General features: G+C 42.2%; 1 protein-coding gene across 1 annotated transcript; it reads left to right on the plus strand.

Moving 5' to 3' along the window:
* Positions 1-1,034: 1,034 nt before the first annotated feature.
* Positions 1,035-3,302, plus strand: LOC129599044 (uncharacterized). Its single transcript, XM_055497174.1, has 2 exons — positions 1,035-1,233; positions 3,032-3,302. Exons 1-2 carry the CDS (start codon positions 1,082-1,084, stop codon positions 3,279-3,281), a joined length of 402 nt encoding a protein of 133 aa, XP_055353149.1. The 5' UTR covers positions 1,035-1,081; the 3' UTR covers positions 3,282-3,302.
* Positions 3,303-23,158: the final 19,856 nt, after the last annotated feature.

Below are 23,158 nucleotides of genomic sequence, written 5' to 3' on the forward strand. Positions count from 1 at the left end.
TTTAACACGGCTTTTCATTTTTTTGCTATGGCAATTCGGGCTAACAGCAAGATGTAAAGTTGACCTTTCAAAATTTCATTACATACCGTCGCGAACTAACGCACTTTGTGCACGGCACATGCTGGTAGCACTATCCAGCAATGTTAGCACTATCCAGCCTATCTACTGTATGTTCTAGCAAGAGTTTCAAGAATATGCACTACACCAAACTCTCCGAACCCGCTTATACATAGTGCCACATTTTATGCGGCATCTGCCAGGTTGTATCGCTTGCCAGTTGCCAAAGCATCCAGTTTTTATCGCATGCCATGCCACTGGCAGTGCCATTGGCAGGTGCCATTGCCAGGTTTTACACCCTGCCTTTCTGAACACTTGAATATTCGACAAACATGATTTACATCAGTCAGAAAATTTGACCAAAAATACGGCTTGTACAATATGAGTACAAAATCATCTTACGAGCAGATTGAGTTTTATTATCAATTTAATACTGCTCTCAAAAAACTAATTAACATCAAACATCATTATTTATGGATTCCAAGTATAATTAATTACTGCATCCGCAGTGGATACATCATACACAACGTTCGAGGCACGTGTTAGTACACGTGCCGGCAGTCACATTGGAACAATATCACGGTAGCCACACTATATGTTCAGATTCTTCGGCGTCTTATGTTTATCTAAGTGGCAACGTTTGCTTAATTAGCTTGCATTTCTTCCTTATTTTTTTATGCAGACACTGTTTTCCCTGAGGCATTCATGCATTGCTTGTATCAATTTTTCTGCTAAACAGAAAACTTGGCAATCTTACAAACTGAATTGTGGACAAGCGTTATGAGCGTGGTGCCTGGTGGCGTCAAGTGAATGCTTTCCTAAATATTAATTGGCGACACTGACCGGCTAATGGGCAGCAACACAAGATGTTGCATTCTTCGGCAAAATTAATGCGACAGGCGCAGTATATAAAGGGATGTGGAGTATCAATTCTGCTAACTGATATCATAATATTTACTTGGCACAGCACTCTGCTGTCAACTCTTTCCCCATCTTCACCGACTTCACTTATGTACTCTGTACGATGAAGTCAACCGCTGGTTTCCTCTCGCTGTGGACCACCGCCACGGTGCTACTGCAATATAGCACAGCGGAGTCTGGTGATCCCACCGTCGAATCGGGCCCCAACACAATCAACGCTAAAAATGTCCCAACCGAAAAACCATCGGATACCCGGTAAGGTCCGTTTACGACTATAGCGGTTTAAGTTCCGCGGTAAAGCAGGCGTTACTGGAATGACCTTCAACTTAGGAGTGCTACACTGCTAATATGAAACACCTTGCTTCCGCGTAGATAGCGTCGTTAATGTCGCGTATGCAAAAATTTTAGAGCAGCATGCTCCGACTGCCATGGTTAATTCGTCGCTCAAATCATAGCTGTTACTTCAAAAATCATAATCGACTGTGAAAAGTGATCATCTGTTCTGCCAACTGTTCTTATAACTATGCATATGGGAAAGTTAAAGCGGCATTATACAAATGTGTGACTTTCGTGCAAGAAAAGGCGCAACTGATAGAAAGTACGTATCTGGTAGAGCAGCGGTGCTGGTGCAAACACGCTCTTTGGCTGTATGGCTGAGTGGCCTTACGAACAGAGAATTCAGCGTAGCGCTAACAGGGCAAACTACAGGTACACAGTATAACGGAATTCTATAGGGGTACAAACAAGTCTACTCGGCCCAGTTCCCTGTACTGCTGCCGTCAGCCGCCTGGAGTGTGACGTTACGGCAATACATATGGTTAAATCAGGCGCGGTACATAAGCGCCATGTATAGCCACAACGTAAAACCCCAGCCGGCTGACATCAGAAGTACAAGGGACTGGTTCGGCTAGACTCATTTTTCCCCCTATATTATCTAAAACCGAATTTGTTTCAAAGTGCAAAGCGCTGTAGACGATAAATCACTGCAGTAACAGATCTCACTTGACAGCTAACATTTCCTTGTAGAGCGCATTTTTCTGCACATTTTAGTTATCATTAGCTTAAAAAACAGTGTTCAAAGTCACCGTTTCGAACATCCGCTTAGCGACATAAACAGCGACTTCCGACCACTCATAGGTTTTCACGACTGTCGTCCGTCTGCGGCTGCCCTGTCGCATACCAACAATGGATTTTCTGTACGCGCTTAACTAAGACGGCAAAAACCGGTTTTAAAACGATGTGAAAGCGGTAGTACAGCGGAGGCATTCAAGGACATACCAAACAGTTCGCAGGCGTGTGTCTGCATGTACAAGCCGGTCCGAAGATAGAGCACGTTAGAGAACAGCTAATGCATAATAAGCGCGACGTTAATGCTTAGCATGCGCGAAGTTTGCGCTTATTGTTAGTACGATGCGTAGAAGCGCTCCGCAGTTAGATTGTTCCTTACTCTTACTGAACCGACCGTTTCCTAGCCACTTCCCGCCAGGCTAGTACGTTTGTTTTCATTAAAATACATACATGGCGTTCACGAAGCCAACGCCATATCTACGTGGAATATCTTCGGATGGACTACTTCTGAAGTACTTATTTCAGAACTGTCAGACCTTGTTACAGAGCCGTTTCTGCAGCAGCAACTCACATATGTTACAAAAAAATGCAAAAAATTCAGCCGGTAGTGCAATGACTTTCTGAAAAATCTTCTAAGGCCAAGAAAATTTGACCTTAAAAACAAAGCAGTGGCCAATAGGGGGGGGGGGCGCCTATAGCTTCGGCGCATGACAGGGGTGCCTATAGCCATTTCCTTAAAGATATTTGTCCTACAGACTGAATTTCAAACTTCTCAGTACGGATCCCAACCAGCATGGGAATCACACTCGTACGCTCACGCCCTTCTCTTGCACACTACCCTAGGTTGACAGGATTCAAGAACATTAATTTTAGCTTATAGAGTGATCAAATAGCGTAACTGTATTTCCTTATATGACCGCCGAAGCAGCATTTAACAGTGAGACTGCTAGCAAGCTCATACCGAATGCCTTGGCATGCTTTGCAGTTCCATAGGAGTCAACATCCTACAAACAATTTCGAAATGCTCCGACCCGTTAATGACCCATGGCTGTCGCGATTGTGAAATGTCATGCGCCAACCCCAACCCGTCGGCTTTATGCGCTTATCTTTGCGACAGGACCTGCATCTGCAAACCGGGTCTATACCGTACGTTCATTCCGTCGCCGACATGTGCGCCGCCCAATGGACCCCTCCTCAACAACTGTAAAGTAGCATCACGTAAAGTTAAAGGTTAAACTCCAGATTTCCGCGACTATATATGGTACGTGTTGTGAATAATTGATGTACACAGACAGCAAACGCTGATGATTGTTCAATTTTCCTGATGGTGTTGAAGTGCGCACTGACTATGTCTGGCTCCTTTGAATGCCTTTAACAGAAATAAAATTTCTACTGATGACACCCTATGCTCACGTATATCTGTACATGCTGGATGGTTAGATTCAAATGAACCAAGAGATTTCTAAGAATTTGTGGGGCATACGTGTTAAATTTTGTGGTAAATAAAACTCCATTATTAGACGCGAGATGCTGATTTCTAAGGTTTTTGTAGATTGCGGGCGCTGACTGTGGCCGGACGACGCAATATGACAGTAAAAGCATAAGATGCGCACACAATACAATAATTTTGGTGAGAACAAGAGTACGAATTTTACTTTTACAAAGCTTACAACTAGAATACAAGACAGAGTGTGATAAATATGTAGTAAAATAAGAGCTGCAGCTAATCGCACAATTTCAGTGTCCTTGCGAGAAGTAACTGTATGCACAAATACGAGGGGATGACGGTAGCGCATTTCAACACTCCCTGTACTTGCTGCCGTCAGCCGGCTGGAATTTGACGTTGAGGCTAAACATGGTGTTTATGTACCGCGCCAGATTTGGTCATATGTACTGTCGTAACGTCATACTCCAGGCGGCTGACGGCAGCAGCACAGAGGAATGCTGAAATGCGCTACCGTCATTTCCTCGTATAATACTAAGTGCGCATTGTTGTACTCGTACAACGTGACAGCATACGATGGTATTGTGAGGCTGAATAAAATTACAAAATGGTTTCGGATTGTGACTGTTACCGGTGCATGCCGGTTGCTCCTGCTTGGACATGGGCAGAACGAGGGCCGTCGACCGGTGCCGGTGTCGCCGTGGAACACGCTACATTGGGCTTGGCTAATCTTTTGGTGGACTTAGTCACAACCTTCCCGCATCTCATTGTCAGCAGCCGGCGCACTTGTTGTCGGTACTCCATGTTGACCGCAGATATACGAAGAAGTTCAGCGAATAATTGGCACCGCGACATTTCGCCGCCGACAACTGGTCGCAGGACTTTTGGTCGCAGACATTTCACCGCAAGGTCATCTCGCCACGCGACGTTTCGTTGCAGGACATTTCGTCGGTAGGACTTTACGCCGCGAGACTTTCCGTCGCATGGCCGTTTTGACGCAAGGAAATTTTGCCGCAAGGACAACTCGACGAAGCGACATTTACCCTATCAGATACGATTTACTAAGCTAGCTGAAAGAGCCAAACAAATTAAAAATAAAGCAAAACCAAACGTACAACCTAAGAAATCTAAGAAACCTAAGAAACCTGAGAAACCTTGGAAACCAAAGAAACCTAAGTATCCTAAAAAGTTCTAAGAATCTAAGAAACCTTAGAAACCTAAGAAATCTAAGAAACCTATATAAGAAACCTAAGAAACCAAAGAAACCTAAGAAACCTTAGAAACCTAAGAAAATTTAAGAAAACATACGAAAACTTAAGAAAGTCTTAGAAAGACTAAGAATACCTATGAATAAAACCTAAGAAAAACCAAGAACAAGCCAAAAAAACTGGAAAACTAGCGAGAATTAAGCGCGGTGAATTATTTTAAATTATTTTGCGACGAGTTGTCGCATCGTTCGAAAAGTCCCAAGAAGAATTGTCCGCGACCAGACATCTTGCGTCGAAATGTCGCAAAAGTAAAATGTCTCAAAGCAGACTGTCCCAAACCGAAGTGTCCCAGCGTCCGAATGTCCGGCGGCGAAATGTTTTCGCGGCGAAAAGTCGCGCGTCGAGTTTGAGTGCTGCGAAATGTCACATTCCCAATTGTCCGGGTGCGGAATAATTCGCCATCAATAACACCTCACAAATGGGTAGAAAAATATTGCTGATGAAATGCGTCATCGTAATTGGCAGACCGAAAACGTAGGCCAGCACGAGACCGCAGGGTAGCTGATTAGGACCACTTGTATCAACGCAGACGGCGATGGTTCCCCACAGCATAATATGGTGGGAGATGGTGTGCTTATTGCGAGAGTCGCGGGTTTTATTGGAGTGCAGAAGAAATTGTGTGGCGCGGTATTCTCTGCGAATGGAGCAAATAAGGATGCTGGTTAACAGTAGCAAGAAAAGGAATTTCCTGAAACTGAGAAATGCCTGTAAAATGTCACTAATTAACATTAAAAGAGGCATTCTACAAATAGATGGCTGCATGCAAGATGCATGTCTATAGTATTGTAGAACTTCCAAGGACGTTTAAAAATTATTTAGTTATGAAAAATTTTATAAAACTTCCAAAACCACAAAAATCTTTTATACCAGGTAGGCAGCTGAGTTGTTTGGTACAGGATTTATAATGGTATTTAAATCAATCACAGTGTGTCATATAAGTGCAAAATTATGTCGTTTGTTTATGCGTGCACTCACTTTACATACGAAGATCGCTGCATTTCTCAAATGAATTAACGGGGTTAAAGTGGAAAGTTTCCAGTTAAGGTTAGCTAGCACATAGGAAGTCACCATGCCAACGGTTAATAATATGCTTCCACAGAACGTTAGCCGGGCTGGCAGCGTAGGGTGCGTCAGGATGACTCCAAATGGATTGATACAGGCTAGCAGTCGTCCACTCGCGAATGCAATTAATGTCTTGAAAATATCGTAATGACTTCTTCAACTCATTCAAAAAAATGTGGGCTTGTCCGGATTACATATCTTTACAAATATCTTAAATTCCGGTACAGTTTTTGCAACAAGTACAACAAAACAAGTAAAGTTTTTGCAACAGCAGATTTTGCTGTCATTGACTGTCATTTGCATTCCTGATCAGTGTCCACTACTTTTTCCCAGGTGCTTGGGTATTACACGATGTGCGATTGTACAGAATATGAACCGCTGGACGAGAAAATACCAGTGAAATGCAACAGGACGCACTGCAAGATGGGGGGTCATTTTCCAAATCGCTCGTGACTGCGACCTTGCCTTCATGCCAGCGGGAGTTCTCTAATTTAGTCTCGTCTGCTGAGTAAGAAAGGCACGTTTAATCATTAATGATAAGGAATTATCTGTTTCTTGTTCCGGACTTCTTGAAAGTACTAGTATTCGTCCGAATTTACGTTTCTTTCCTTCTCCATTGCGCAAAGAGATGAAAGATGTTATTGGTCTGCACATGCGAGTATAAAAACCAAGAAATTTCGAATTCTGGTAGAGCCGTCCAAGTATGGAAGTACCTCTATGAATGACTTAGCATGATTCCGTCGAATCATCGTCGAAATGGGTTTCTAGTTCGACCTCGAAGCCATGTGATTGGGTGGTCCTGACCTGGGGAAAACTGCACTTACCGTTGAGTAACGTTATTTTAAGATGCAAGCGACCGTGGGAACCGAGAAATATGTTTCCTCTGTCAAAATCATTGTCTGCGTTGGTATCCTTCTTTTCAGTGTGTCGTACCGTCCAGTCTCTGCCGTTACAAACCTCAGTGTGCTCTCCGTCGCTGAGAAAATGTTTTCTTACACTTGCGCTGTATGGATCAATATTTCTAACACTCGCCCGAGCAAACAGCCACTTTAGCCGGCGACTACTTGAACAGGATAACTGAAATGTCTATGAGTCACATAGGCTGCAGCATGGAGCACGCAGTGTAGCATGTAAGCCGACTGAATGCGCCGACTGAAATGCCGAGAGTTAGACCACTGCCCTACTCAAGGGGCTTCACAAAATTTTACAAAATGTTTTATATCGGGATAGCGGAACTGTAAGCAGAACTGCGGAAATACAGTTTATGTGATGCGCTATATCCGATTAGTATTTACTTTCCATCAGTACTTGTACTTTCTATTATTTTGGGTTGTGTTATGGTTTCTACACGGACGCTTGGCGCCTATATGTACAAGTCCGTGAGTGCCAGTATTCTGATCATCACTTCTTCCATGCTAAGTTTGGCAGTTTTCAGAGTTTAGAATTAAAGTTATCGTCGGAGATTCAGTTCTCGCTTCGCGTAGAATCGTAGATTTAGCTACGCCACATTAAGATTATCAGCTCATACTTTGCCGCTGAGCCAGGTCGGTAGGATTGATGTTGCGGTATTATTCTATCGTTTTGGTCTCTCCGTCATATCATATATGCACATATGTAACCGTTCAAACCGACCGGAAATTTTGGCCTTTAAACCGTCCGGAGCGGATGGTATCTTTGGTGCGCACTGGTTGATGAACAACACACCAGCAATGTGCGGACCGCCGTCTTGCTGACCGACAACTTCCTGGCGAGCTTTTGCTGATTGACAAAATGTGTACCCGACAATTTGTTGAAGCGACAACTTGCTGAACTACCTTTTGCTAAACACCCACCACTTTGCTGAGGACGTTGTGATGACCAACATAACAGCTTTCCGAAATCCTTTACGGACTCAGGAAACCTAAAAAAACTCAGGAAAACAGAAAAGTCTGAAAACAATTAATAAAACCAAAAAATAGCAAAGAAAACCTAAGAAACCTAAAAAATTCTAAGCAAGTCTAAGAGGCTAAGAAAACCTAAGGAAACACGATCAAAGCTAAAACCATGAGAAGCCAAAAGGAGTGCGAAAACTAAGACGACCTAATAAAACACTAATAAACCTTAAAACCCAACAAAAGCACTCAGGAAACTAAGAAACCCTAGAACTTGTCTGAAGAGCAAGCTGTCGGTTAACAACATTAATAGTTTCCCCAAAAAGTCGGGCAGCGAAACTGAAAAAAAGCGAATTGTCGGTCAGCAAATTGTGCGAATCAGCAACATGCTGGTCAGCAAATTGTCGGGCAGCAAAACGGAAGTCAATAAATTGACGTGCTGCCGGAATGGCACCATGTTTGAATTCGACGCAACGTTCATAGTGCATAGCCTATGTGTGCGATAACTGCGGATAACGCTCATCTGATACAGTACTATTCGCAATTTCATTACACCGACTTACTTTTTTCCTCGGGACTAAGTCGTGGCTGAGAAGGGCAGGCGCGACTGCCAGGGAAACAGCAGCCTAACAGAAGAACAATGGCAGCCAACACAAAACGACAATCCATTTTCGGTTAGAACAGCGCAGTCAAGTTGTGAAGCAGGTAAAACAGAACGTCTTTTATGTAGTTTTTAACAATATATTTGCAAATTCGCATGGACAAAGATTCGCGGTGGATCAGAGGGTTGAAACGATGAGCATGGAGCATTTTCTAATTCAGTAATACCGATGAAGAAAAAGGGATTAGCAGTACAGCAGAACGTTAGGCAAATTGTCCGAAAGCCAACTGATAGAATGATAGAACTGGCGCCTGCTCTGTCATGGCACCTTGGCAAGCGATAAAATCTTGAAACTTTGGCAACTGGCAAACTTTAACCAAGCACGCCCGAAAACATGTGGTATACTTACGCGGTGTTAAAAAATACGCTGTTTGGTACATATCTCTATAGTGGAAGTTTAAGTGGAAAGGTAGAAGTGCAGCTACAGTACGAGGATAACACGATCTATCGCTGCTGAACACTTTTCAGTAAAATTGTTACTGATATATGGTGCAGCACGGTTATCATACTCGTGCGCGTAGTTTACATGCGGGTGGGATACCCGTGTTACTTATGCTGGTGCGGAATTAGCTTGACGGTATTTTGTAAAATTTATCGGCAATTGTTATTGTAAAGCAATTAGGTAAAGGTGAAAACCAGAAGGAAATCGGTTTGTGGATGCTGTAATACATGACGGCCATTTTGAACGATTATAACACCCAATCCCATACGACAAGTGGCCATTGGAAAGACCGTAGGGGTACTGCTGCATAGCGTACTCCATACGCAGTGCTTGCAACTTTAAAAATAAAACCTTGAACACCTTTCTTGGAATAGTGTCGCTAACGTTTAACAAAACGGTGAAGCCACGCCACTAGAGCCACTCAACTGCACCAAGCATTTCGAATGCATTTGCGCTTAATTTGACCAGTGTATTTTATTTCTTGGATATTGGTCACTGGATTTCCAGAGCGTTCAAAAGCGGGTTGAGAAAGTGCTGGATGGCCGGGTCACCCCCTCGCTGCCTGCAGTATGGAATCGTTTTCGGCGAAAGTAAGTTAAGGAATCGGCGCCCTTCTGCATGTTGACGCGCCCCATTTGCCGGCTCTGCTTCCAGCAACGCAGTCAGTAACTACGCCGGTGCCGATGACGCCCAGCACCGCTCCTGAACTTCTCAGGACGACGGCTGTTAATGGTGGCCTCCCCAAAGGTTACATTGCAGATTGGACTACTCCGGTCCAGCCAGCACAGCATAACTAGAAATGACAGTACAAGCGCTCCTTGCATGAAATCTGCACCGTTGGCTGCGCGTTCATGGCGTCAACGATTTTTCAGCGCTAAGCATTACATTTGCCGTAAATTATTCCGGTTGTAGAATACGTTCAACGCTGATAAGTCCGTTGATATGCCGTTTTCCAAAAAACGTTTTGTTGATGTGAAGGGTGAATTTCGTCTAAACGGAGTGTTGATTAGCTACCGCGAAAAAGTTAAATATTTAGGAGTTGAAATTGATCGTGAACTTTCTTTTAAACCCCATGCAGACAATGTTTCTTTAAAATGCAAAAAAAGAATTTGATATATTAATTCATTGTTTCGCTTTCGCGATTCTGGCGCACGAATTTCTTTATTTAAATCACTGGTTTTTCCTGTTATGGATTATTGTGCGCCTGTCGTTTGTCTGCTGCTTAAAACCTCCAAGGATAAAGTTGAGCGTTGTATCGAAAAGTTTGTGTCCTCGGTGCGTCTCGGCAACGAAACTTGTGAATATCGGCTCAGGCTGGAAGAACTCCACTGGGATAATTTCAGAATACGAAATGCCAAAAAATTATTGATTTTTATTTACAAGCTTCTTTTTGGAATTACACCTTTATGTGACAAGTTTTTACAAAAGCACACAGTGTCTGCTGTCTTGTCTCAATCTGTTTCAGGAAACACGCGAAGTATCCGGCGGCTTGAAAACCATTATTTACCAATTTCGCCAGCACCGACAACTGCATGTGGCGTTACGGTCCTCCCTGTTTCCGGCGGTTTCAGTGACAGAATAACATCTCTGTGGAATGAAGTCTCCTTACCACTATCCTCCTACAAATCTCTTCGAACGTTCCGTCAAGCTCTAGATGACGTCAATTGGAAAGAACTGAAATGGTCAAAGAAATTCTTGCATATGCAATACAGTGTTCCTGCATATGCAATCAAATCGTTATGTTACTGCTTGTAATTTTGCTCGTTGTCTCAGTACACAGACGATCAGTACGTAAGTGTCCATGCTTTCCATTTCTCCTGCAAGTTTAATTAAATGTTTTGAAATTGTAAAAATTTTGACCTTAATGTTTTTTGCGGATATTTTTCTTCTTAGGCGGGTTTTTGGTTTTATGTATGGACACCAGTACAATCGTCTAACTCACCTTTTTTCCACTACCAGTCCAAACCATCGCACTCACTGCATTCATATCACTGCACTCAGTCCAACACCAACGTTTTGGTCATTTTTTTTTGTTTTCCACTGTTGTTTGCATTTTTGTATCACTTTCCATCACGTTTGTTCTTATATTATGCAAAATTGCTACACTGTCCACTGCTGTAAAAGGGCACGACCCTCGCACGAAGACAATAAATTCCTTATTATTATTATAATAGCTTGCCATTATCGAAGGATTGAGAGCAATCTGCCAACGGTTAAGTGGCAGCCTTCCGTACTGCGTACAGTGCGTAGTATAATTGAAATTGGTAGTATAATTGAAATTTGCTCTAATGATCAAATGGAAATCGGGCTTCGTAGAGCATTCGGTATGAACTGTGAAGAACTAATGGTGTACTGCATTCACTGGGATTCAGCAGAATTTTCTGCCAAGCGATGCAAATTTAAACACACAACGGAGCAGTTAGTTTCCAATACACAACTTGCGATACCGGTATAGTTCATGCCGCCATGCAGCTCATTCTAGAAGATGTTTTAAAAATGTGCCAAAACGCCAAAATAACTTTGTTTTGGGAAGTTTTTGTTATACTTCTAGCGATGCAATTCACCAGCTCTGCGACTGCAGAACAGATTTTTCTTACAGCAAAGTTAATATTGAGCGACGTTTGGCAGACAGGTTCTTGTGTTAGTAGACGTTTTGCTGTTTACTCACTGTCCTCACGGCATTATTCACTCGTCAACGCAATTCACCTCACGTTTCAGTAATCTCCACCGTTCGGCAGAAAGGATTCCGGAGATAAGCAATAACGCATATATATAACATCATTCTCGGAAGGTTATTGCACTTCTCGGAAAATTAACTTAATTTCCGTGTCAACGGCAGAACCGAGTGCATCGTGGTTGTCACTTGTCACACGATGCAATAAGAAACTTCAGGTATATTTTTCAGTTCCGTCGGTTGGTTAAATGAAGCTGCTGTATAACTAACTGTAAGTAAAGCGTTGTTTACTGGCAACCATCGTTTGCGGATGTAGTATCAACGGCTGCGTTCAGTCGCGGTTTTTATCTGCAGATTAACTGTCACCTACCCGAGTAAACAATGAACGTCGTCGCAATGATAACCTTAATCTTGTTTATGGTTTTCGTGACATCTGTCTTATCATTCATGCCGTCATGGCCTCCAAGACCGAAACCCGACAGCGAATTTACTAATTACGCTTTACCGGCATGTAGCCTACCAGCATCGTACAGTGAGAGATGTTCTTGCCAGCACCCAGAGTATAACTTGAGTGCCATTCCATCCCGTACCGAATTCCTGCAAATCGGCTCAAATCCTCCGTATTCTTAAATCTGCACGCCTAACTATACCCTGCCCACGGCAGATCCCGTACCGCGTTTGCCCCACATTACGCGGGTGGGAATTTCCAGTGTCCTTTTTGCGCCGGATGATCCCCCGTTTCCGATTGGCGATTTTCTAGTCAATGTCAAAGAAAGACTGGTCTTTTTGGACGTCACGGATACCTTTGTGCCATTCATCACACGGGATACGTTTGCTGGATTTGTAGCGCTATCTATCTTATGGGTGCAGCGCAACCGCATGTCTACCATTGCCCTCGATGCTTTTGAGTCATTTGGCTTAACACGTGGCAGCGCAGCGCCAAACAAGCTCTCGACGTGTCTATTTCCGGGAATAATTTCGAGACGTTTGACTGGTCGGTGTTTGAGCCGTTGGCTGAGGATATACAGGTATACCGGTACATGGCTAACAACAGACATCATGACTAACAATAGACATCATTAGGCCGTCATTTGCTTGACTTTATGCAGCCTTTATGCAGTGTGTTTCTTTATGCTTTTGTGCACTAATGTGCAGTCAATTTACGATACTATACGACAATGACTTTAATCATGGTCAAATTTCAACTGCGCTGTTGTACGCCAGCTCTTGCATTTGGATGACTACTGCATAACACATCCGCATATTCTTTGCAAATTTCGCCAGAGTTCAACTACGGTAACATAAAAAACCTAAAAATGCAAAAACCGAAAAACAGATGCAAATTAACAAGGCGCAGCTTCGTCGTTGCAGTGACTGTAGCGCCCCATATCACGTCGTAGGAACATACTGCAGTGAGCACTGGCTAGTCCGTTTAGTCATGTATGGTACCATACAACACATTAAACATGTATGGTACCATACAAAACATAAATTACCGGACAAGCTTGTGCAGTTCTTTTTGCGAATGCCGGTTGCAGCAGCGGCAACCGGCATTCGCAAAAAGAACTGCACAAGCTTGTCCGGTAATTTCTGACCCATCAATACAGCGATTTACACAAATTTGCGTGCTACGCCAAACTATTACAGTGCGCCGGGCCACACTTTTGCAGCTTGTACATTTCAGTATCTGAATAAATTGTTTGACAACATATTCTGTAATCGCTTACTATTTTTATAAGCAACAATTGAATGAGGACATAACATACTTACTATTACAATGCAAATTCATGATCCACCACGTAAGTGCAATTGAAAAGGGCGACTATAAGCGCTTTTTAAGTTATGTCTGCTTGAATATGGAGGTCCAAGAATCCAGTCGACCCAAAATTAAAATAATTGTTATTTACCTAAACGCCAATAATTCATAGCATCCCATCCGGGTCTAATACCCAGTTTTCCTGGGTTAAACAGAGAAAAAAAGTTTTATGCGGAGCAAAAAAGCATTGCTTTTCGTGTATGCAGACCAACCGATTTTGTAATATATATAGCGGCATACAATCCTTAATGCGAATATACTGTACTTCTGTCTAAAAATGCCATTAACACCACTCAATTTTAATCGCTGCGGCTTTTCGTTAAGCGCTGTTTATCAACAATGCTAACCAGCCGCTGGGCGATGTCAGCAGTGAAAGAAAACCGCTCAAGTGATTAAGATTTTTCACTTCTTCAACAGTTTCCTTCACTAGAAGTGTTGCACACCAGTACCACAGCCGAAAAAAAACTATGATCAGAGCATGCAGATTAATAAGATCGCTTAACTGGCCATTTTTAACAATCACACTACTAAAACATTTTTAGCAAACACATTAAATTACTAGAGAGCGATTGACTTTTACCTGTAAACTATTGGGGGACTGTTTCTGCTTATCTAGAGAATCGATTTAGACAACAACGGCATATCGGCGATCTACAGCAGCCGGTCTTTTGTCATGCACAACCTCCTGAGCGTTTGGCTTGCGGGAAACCATCTGATGGACGTTGGCCAGACGTTCCTGGACAGCCTGTCAGCGTCGGGCTTTCGGTCAGGTCTGCATGTACATTATAACCCACTTTGTCTAGACGACGAGCAATGTAACTGCACTTCCATGGAAAATCTACGGGATTATTTTACGATACCCGCCCGCTCATTCCGGCAGCCGCACCCAGAACCAAGTTATCTGTTCTACCTGGATTTGTCGACTGTTGACTTGTGGACGTGCGGCAACTACACAATCCTGGAGCGACCCGGTTTCCGCACCAAATTTTCCGATTCAACCAGCAGCAGAACTTATTCGATCGATAAATTCAGGAAGCTTTCATCTAAAAAATACGACTAGCGTTCATTGTACACAATCACGAAGCCACTGCCGAGCGCAGCTGTCTCCGAAATGTCTTATTTCTGGAATAAATTCCATGACAAACTTGAGCTTATCATGCTGCAGCTTATGCGCTTTTTAAGACTGCCGGTAAATTAATAATGTTAAGTAAGGCATTTTCTTCAGGTACGTTGCTGTTCTGTTTGATATCATTCAACAGCCAGATTTATTGTGAGCATTGGCTTTAAGTTTGCGTGTGCACGATCAAATTTCGAATCTTTAGGTAAAATACAGTCCAGAAACACTTAAAGGTAAATGTATAGAAGATGTCCAAATGCCTTACAGTGTTCTTCAGATACGGCCCGATTTTATAGAAATCTTGCCTATGAAAGGACTACAGTTTTAAAATCGCATTTCACAGAACCAGTCTTCCAGTATTCTAAAAAATTTCAAAATAAATTTTAGATTTTCGGAATTTGAATTCGAAACCCATAAAATGCGCTGAAATCATTATTCGGTGTTAGGCCGATCTAAAAGTCTGTGCGCGTGATCATGCAAAATTCGAATCATTGACGTATGATTAGTTTTTTGGTTCGCTTGATAGAGCTTGAACCTTTTGCAAATTTATTTTCCGCATAACTCCCCAAGTGGAAGTTTGTGTGCACAACAGATTGTTAGGCCATGGCTATGTCGACTTAATTCGTTTAGAAAGTGCAACATTCATAGTTATTCGAAAACTTAAACAATTTCTCGATCTACCTGTTTTCATAGTTAAATGCAAGAAAAATTCAGTACTTACTAACAAACCCAAACATAAACCGAGCGAGTCACTTTAAAAACTGCCTCAAAGTTACCACCCCAAAAAACTAACTAGTCCGAACACACTCTGGGGAGATTTGGCGCAGTCTAGTCACAAAGTGGACAATAAAAACCCCCCAGCACCTTGCGCGAGCTTTTTTGACGAAACAAAATTTTAAAGTTGTAAATAGCGATAAACATAAACACAAAATAGCGGTAAACATCATAGCCATCCCCTTAACCCTACCGGTACGGTAAGCTGACAACTTGGTCTTCCATAGTAAGTGAGTGGGCGTTGCTCACTCGGTTTAACAACCTTGAATTGAAATATCCACTAACCAATTTTGTTGCGGTTCTTTTCTGTTTCCGTTAAGCGGAACTCAGCCTTTACAGAGCATTTGAAAATCTCAGGAAAGTTTGAACAGTTTTCTTGCGAATGCGTTGTTAAAAAATTAGTGACGAAATATTGAGCCAGGCGATGCCACGAGAGCCACTGCATTACACCACTATACCTGGAGCCACCGCCTTACGCATGCGATTGCGCTATCCGTACAGGAGTGACAATAATAAACTCCTGCGCATAGCTTTGAACATAATTTCAAGAGTTGAATAAACTTAAGGAAAATGGCCGGGTACATAGCGTCAAAAATGGAAAACATACACTAAAACTTTCGCTTTCGCGAACTCCGAATCACTTTTTTGTAGTACTTTATATCACTCTAATGCTAAATGATTTGTACACATTGTTCTGAAAACCGTTTGCGCGCGCAACATCCGGTTGCCGAGATATGGCGTACTCAGATGAGCGAAAAGTTTAAGTGCACTGATATGTAGCAAAAGTCTGGTTATTACCCGATCTCCATGAAACTTTGCTGCAAAAGTGAAAAGACACATGGCCATAAAGTCCAAAGTGAACCAATATCAGATGATTCAGATCCATAGCATTTTTTGTGGTTTTTAAAAAGAACTTCAAAAATTTTAAAATTCGATTTAAAATGATAAGACAGTGCTATGAGCCTAAAACTGGTTCACTTTTGACTTTGTGACCATGTGTATTTTCCAGCAAAGTTTCATGCAGATCGGGTAATAACCAGACTTTTGGTACAAAACAACACATTTATACATTTCCCCCATTTTAGCACGCCGTATTTCGGCAACCGGAAGTTGCGCGAGCGAACGGTTTTCAGAACAGTGTTCACAAATCAGTTAGCTTCAAAATGACATAAAGTATGTATTACAAAAAGTGATTCGAAGTGCGCGAAAGCGAAATTTTTGATGTATGTGTCCTATTTTGATGCTATGTGTAGTATGTACCAGGCCGTTTACCTTAAGAGCCAGTCTTCAAGAATTAGAAATGCAAGTGACTGCCAGTTGTTTGTGCCTGACTATTCTACGTAGCATGTGCATGGCAGCGTTCGGATTTTTACTGATTTGGGTTTGGATGACTGTTAGTTGCTCAGTGATCATAAAAACATTAAAAAATTCGGCCCTGTTGGGATATGACGGTGATTTGTGAAAAACATTAAAGAAAATTCCTTTTCCGAATACGAGTGAAAAAGATTTTTTTGTCGACGCGCAGATTTCACAGTCATGACATTTTACCAATTTAAAGAACTGATGTTATCGGGAAAAAAAATTTCATTAATGGAAAACATACAACCAACAACGTTGTAACACAAGTTGTTCCCTACTTAACAACATTGTCATTCAAACGTGCACATTATACCGAATCAAAGTTGATAGCGCCCGCGGCATGTACCCTGGACGTCCAGGTACGGTTTGTAAGAACGCTCGGCCTCCCAGTCGACCACAATAAATGTTGTCACCTCAGCATCCTGCAGCTGGCTCCGGACAATATCTGTTTCTTTTGGCTCGGTAAAAATCATTTCACAGCTGATAGTTTCGTTCGGGTATATGATTTCGGTAACCCCAAAGCATAGGCCTGGCATCATAATGCACAGAGTTTGGCACTCACTTTTCTGCAGCCTGAATGTCTCTGCATCAGAAATATTCACCTTATGTACCGACAACAGATTATCAGTACGTAGCGTCGTGCTGTTTATGGACATGCCGGGAAAGGTTCGCATCATTCTGTTCGTCGAGAATGCAATGGCTCCATTTCTCTGCCTGTCCGGCACAAACCCACAACGGTACATACTGGATATACGCTGACAAAGGAAAACATCAAAATTGATATTTGAAAAGTGGCCGGCGGAGGGTTCCAGTTTTGTGCATTCTTCTGCCATCTTTACGTATTCCTGTTCATTGTCATCATTGATTCGGTTTTTCAGGCGATAAGCATTATCGCTTTTATTTATGCATCCGTCCATCACTCAGTGGCGAAGACCGTTTTTCGCCAATCTGTCAAATAACCAACAAAATTAGCTAATAAAATTTGAATTATGAAATTAAGCTGAACACAAAAAAGTATATTCGGTAATCGTAAGTGATAAAATTTCTAAGTTGTTCGAAACCAAGTCTGTTCATGAGCTGTTGTGCGCCTTCCTACATGACACAATCGAAAAAACATTAAATTTTTACATTTCATACTGTAGTTATTTTGTACTCCTGTAGAGGACTGTTAACGATGAGTCGACAAGTCTAAGAAACTGTCACCTTCGGCTTTTTCTCGAGTTTCGCCGGGACAGTTTTACTTCTTTGCATGTCGAAAAAGGAAAGAAGCTTGTCCGTATCCAAAGGATCGAGCTTCCAATAAGGAGGAATGCCGCGTTGTAAATACACTGAATTTTGATCTGTAGAAATCCGCCAATCCGTGAAGTTTGAGTACATTACACTGTTAAGATCGTATGGAAACTGAAGAGATGCTTGTGGATCTACGTCGTAGTATTCATTGTGAGGGAGATTTCGAGGATTCGAAAGGTAATCTAAAAAAGCACTTAAACTTGTTGACTATCTCAAACGGCCACTCTGTAATTATGGCTAAATGACAAATTTTCTTCCTAAAAGTCTACTTACCTTTTAAAAAACTGGCCAGATTGCATTCCAAATTATCTTCATTCGGTATGATGTATTGACATCGATCTTCTCTTGTATGCTAGTGCGGAATTTTAAACAAAGCATGAAGAAATTCATGCAAAAAAAATATTTCTCGGTACCAGTCAGGCGTTCAAGAAAAGCGTTAGTGTTCATTTCGATTACATTAGGATAATTAGAATGATATCCAATGGACTCGCTGTATCGAGCTCTGCAATATGACTGTTTCAAAAGCAGTATGAATACCGAGGAGCTAGCTCCCTCCGCCTATCTGGCATCGGCTTCCACTTTGCGCCCGCTTATTTCTAAACTGTGCCCGACGCTACCACCAACCGATACAACCGCCGCAACACTGGCTTGGAAACTGCTGACTGGGTTGAATGATGTGCTGGCCGAACCCCTCCACGGCATCCAAAAAGCCTGGGATACCCCCGCGACCCTGCGTGCACTCTCAGACCTTTCAACTTTCCGTGTGTCTGCTACAGAAGTTGCACACCTGAAAGCAGTGTCGACACCAGAGTCCGGTTAGTGGCTTCACGCACTACCAGCTTCTTGCTTAGGTAATCTGCTAGAAAATATTAATTTTCAGACCAGCGTTGCTCTACGATTAGGCGCTCCAATCGTCACCCCACATGAATGTAAGTGCGGCGCTTGGGTGGACGAGCTTGGGAGACACGGAATGAGGTGCAAACGATCAGCTGGACGTTTACCCAGACATGACGGTATCAGCAGGGAGTTCGTTCGCGCGCTAACAACCAGCGGCTTCCCTGCCAGAATGGAACTGAAGGGATTAGCCTTAAAGGACAATAAAAGGCCGGATGTTGTTACCCTTATCCCGTGGGAACGTGGTAAGCCACTTGCAATCGACGTTACCTGTGTGGATACTCTGGCAACTTCGTATATTGATCAAACATCCGTCAACGTCGGTGCCGCGGCAGAGCTGGCAGAAACAAAAAAGCTCGCAAAACATGCGTGGCTTCAGCCAAGATATGATTTTACCCCCAAGGCTTTCGAAATATACGGACCCCTGGGAAATGGAGCGAAGAAGCTGGTCGATAAAATCGGACACCTCGCAGCGGCCGCTACCGGGCAACCACGCGCGAAAGAATTTTTCCGGCAGCGGATCTCCATACAAATTCAAAGAGGGAACGCTATGTGCGTGATGGGCACAATACAGGATTCGGAGAAATTAGAGGAAATTTTCTTGTTATAGTCTTTTAAAAGTGTGCTGTTGTTGATTTCCTACTTATGTTTTCGGCATGTAAAAAAGTGCTTGAAAAAAAAAACACTGATACGTAAAAAAAGTGTGAATAAAATACAATATACTACATATTAATTTTCATATGCATATATTGCAGCCACAACGCAAGGTTTATCTTACTTTGGGCCACAATTCCCTAAAAAAAAGGAATTCGGCATCGGCCGAATGTGCAAATACAGGGCATGCTGCGGCATCTTGACATCTTCTGGCGCAAAAACCACGCTTAAAAAAGGGTGTGGCCGACAACCTTGCATGACATCATTGATTCTCTGGATCGCCTTTTGAGCCAAACTGACGTACATAGAACTGGCGGGTCTCCCGCATCCGTCGCCTTCGTTAAAAAAAACAGGTTTGTAGTTGGATACCTGCTGTTGCACCGTACACTAAAATTTTCAACAATAACCTATGTGAACTTCAATGGATCCAAAATCGACATCCCACAACGAGATTTTAATAGTTTCGTTTATTTTTGGCTTTTCCCAGCAGTATCCATTCTGCGGTGCCCAGCCTGTAACAACATACTTGAAAAAGAAGTGCTGTTTTATTTAGTAAAACAGACAAACATCACTTCATAAACCGTTTTTGTGTTTTGAGAAGAAAGTTAGTGCATCGATGGAGTGTCTGCTCAATGAATAGAATAAACCAAAGTACGTAACAAGTACGTAGACCTCGAAACAAAAAAGTAAATATTTAGTAACTGCAAAAGTTGCAAAATGGAAAAATTAAATTTATAAATTAACCAACTTTTTAGTTGCATGCAGCAAATTGTGGTCGGCCGGGCCGGCAGTGTCAAAACACCGGTACACTATTCTTCTCCGAAAGATGTACGTTTTGCAAGGCAGATTTTTTTCCATGGCACAAAATTTTCGCTGCAGCGCTAAGTCAGTCGCCAGTTACACCAGCGGCGTGAGTTATATACGCTACTACCAGATATAACAATTATGTTATCACTTATTATAATGCATCTAATAATAATTGCTTAATACAAACGTAATATATAATGCAATCGCTTAAATAACACATCGCTATCGTGCTATCAGTATTTTGCATGGCCATTTGTGAAACTACTCTAGGGTAAGTAGTTTTGCATAACAAGATCGTTGCAATGAAATAAGGCTAATCAAAGAGTTTTGGTACATCTGCCAAATGATTTGTTAACGAGACTGAGAAGAGGATTTTGCTACAAACCGGCGAGATTCGTAGTCTAGAGTTTTTGAAACAGAACATCTCTTCAGCAATTCAACGTGGTAATGCTGCTTCAGTAATCGGTACCGTAGAGAACGTTGTTTCGTTTAACCGCGATTAGATCTTGATATTGTTATCACGCTACTGAAATAAAGTACGGCAAAGATCAATTTTCCGCGTACTGTAGAAAAGGTTGTTTAAGTACATGATTTATGTAATGACAGTTCTGTTAAATAGGCTTGCATTTTAGAGATTTCGCTGTTGTTAATTGTTTTATATTTCCATCAGGTCCATCAAATACTGAAACTAGTTTTAAGATGCTGAAGTAAATTTTAAAATTCGAAAAAGATAAAAATCGAAACTTTTGCATGCCAGTGGGCGAATGCAAAATTTTCCTGCGTTTGCGTCTCAGACGCAAACGCAGGAAAATTTTGCATTCGCCCACTGGCTTATTGAATTTGGTACCCTGTACCTAAACCGCTGCTCTAACAAAGACTGAGCCCAAATAGCATTCAGTAAACTAAAACTTACTAATTTAAAAATTGTCGGGAACTTTCGGTTCGTGCCAGGCTGTCTAAAGTATGAACTGTGACAAGTAGACTTAAAAAAGTTGCAGAATAGGCAAACAAAAAACTTGCAAAATAAGCAAAACTACCACCTATCTCTGATCAACTGGATTTCTTTTAAAATTACGAGTGCATGCAGCGACTAGCGTATTAAACAGCATATTGGCTGGAACCCAATCCGTACGTATACAAGCCAGTGTCGGTAGCAAACAACTCACCACCATTATAGGTCTTGCTCTCCCGATTCGCGTGGTGACCAGGATTCCTTGCTGTGGTCGCTTCTGGAAGAACAACTGCAGTATGTTTGTTGGAAGGGCTGAATGGATCCTCAGCTGGTGTTGATGTTTTGCCAGCATTTTTCGTGTTCGATGCCCATATACGGTGGTGGTCCTGGTGGATGAGCTTCAATCTCCGAGCAAGATCCGGAGCCGGTAGCCGTTACGTTGCAGATTAGCCAAGGACAACAAGGGACTACGCTCCACGAGTTGCAGCCTTCTCCAACAATGCGGCAAATCTGAGAATTTAAATTTAAAAAAATTTACACGCATGCCACCGACTGACAAGCATCAGCAGTAAAAGGAAAGCTATCACTGAGTCAGTAATACTGATTCGAATTTGCCTTTTGTATATGTAGTAATAAGCAGCATAATAAATAACATAACATATATACACGATATGCAAGAAGAACATGGAAAACCTCGGAACTGGCACACATACCGATTTGTCATTCTCCCAAGCAGAAGCGTAGGTCACAATTAGTAAGAAGCCGAAAAGGAAAGCTGTAAGCTTAATCACGTTCAAAGAAGGAAGCATTTCGAACTCGGATAAAGTCTGCCAAACGTCAGTAAGTTTAGAACTGAAAGTTTGCCACGGCATTTATATACGTCTGTCGTACAGCTACCATAGGTGACCTTGAGCCAAACTCAAGTGCCTGCTTTCGGGGATTTCTGACGACATGAGTTTTTAAATAATACTATTGAGTAGAAAGTACTGTAAAACTAACCTCAAATTTACATATTAATGAGTTTTAAACAAAAGAATAAATTATAAAATGACCAACGGTTGCAACGGCTGAGGTCAAAGGTCAGGTAAGTATAATAAAAACCGCAACGGTTGCAACGGCTGAGGTCAAAGGTCAATCCCGCCAGGTGCACACATATACAGGGGTTAAAGGTCAACCGGCAGGTGGTATATACGTACATGTACATACTTTAATTCGTACGTATATAATAATTATATATATGTACAGTACACGTAAGTATTAAAATAGGTACTGTAGCCGCCCGCACAAGTTGCTCCATTGGCAGATCCGGCCGCTGCCTTCTCCCTGCACACACTGCGCTGAACAGCGAGCAATGTGAGGCCAAACATCCGTATACCTCACTCTGTGGGGCAACTTGTGCGGGCGGCTACAGTATATACAGTATTAACGAAACAAGTACTGAAGTATACATACATAGTACATACGTACTTTAATAATACGAAATACAGTACATAAGATATACATTAATAAATATACATGGTACATACGTAAAACATATTAATACATACAGTACTTTAACATAAAAATACATACTTTGTACACGTACTCTATCAATACATGTAATATCATGTACATCAGATGACAGTACATACTAACTACAGTACAAGCTTGTCCGGTAATTTCTGACGAATCAGTACAGCGAACTACACAAATTTGCGTGTCACGCCAAACTTCACACTACGGCGCTCCACTCCATACTGTTTAAACACGTAACTTGCATTTGGCTGGCTGGTGGCTTGGTACACGCCATATAATTCAAAGAGAATAACAGTAACTGCCTGGCGTAAGGTGGCTAAAAAACGGTCGGTGTGGTAATGGACAATCTAACTACGGAGCGGATTTAGGCAGTCAGATGCGCGTAGTGACGTGGCCATCGTTTTAAGCGCAAATTTTGCGCTAGCTGTACCTTTACGTAGGAAATTACCGGACAAGCTTGTACATACATATTAATAAAACCGCTTGGCAACACAAAATACCCTGAGGTCAAG

Source organism: Paramacrobiotus metropolitanus, unplaced genomic scaffold (assembly GCF_019649055.1).
Source record: "Paramacrobiotus metropolitanus isolate TYO unplaced genomic scaffold, Prichtersi_v1.0 Parri_scaffold0000136, whole genome shotgun sequence".
Lineage (NCBI taxonomy): Eukaryota > Metazoa > Tardigrada > Eutardigrada > Parachela > Macrobiotidae > Paramacrobiotus > Paramacrobiotus metropolitanus.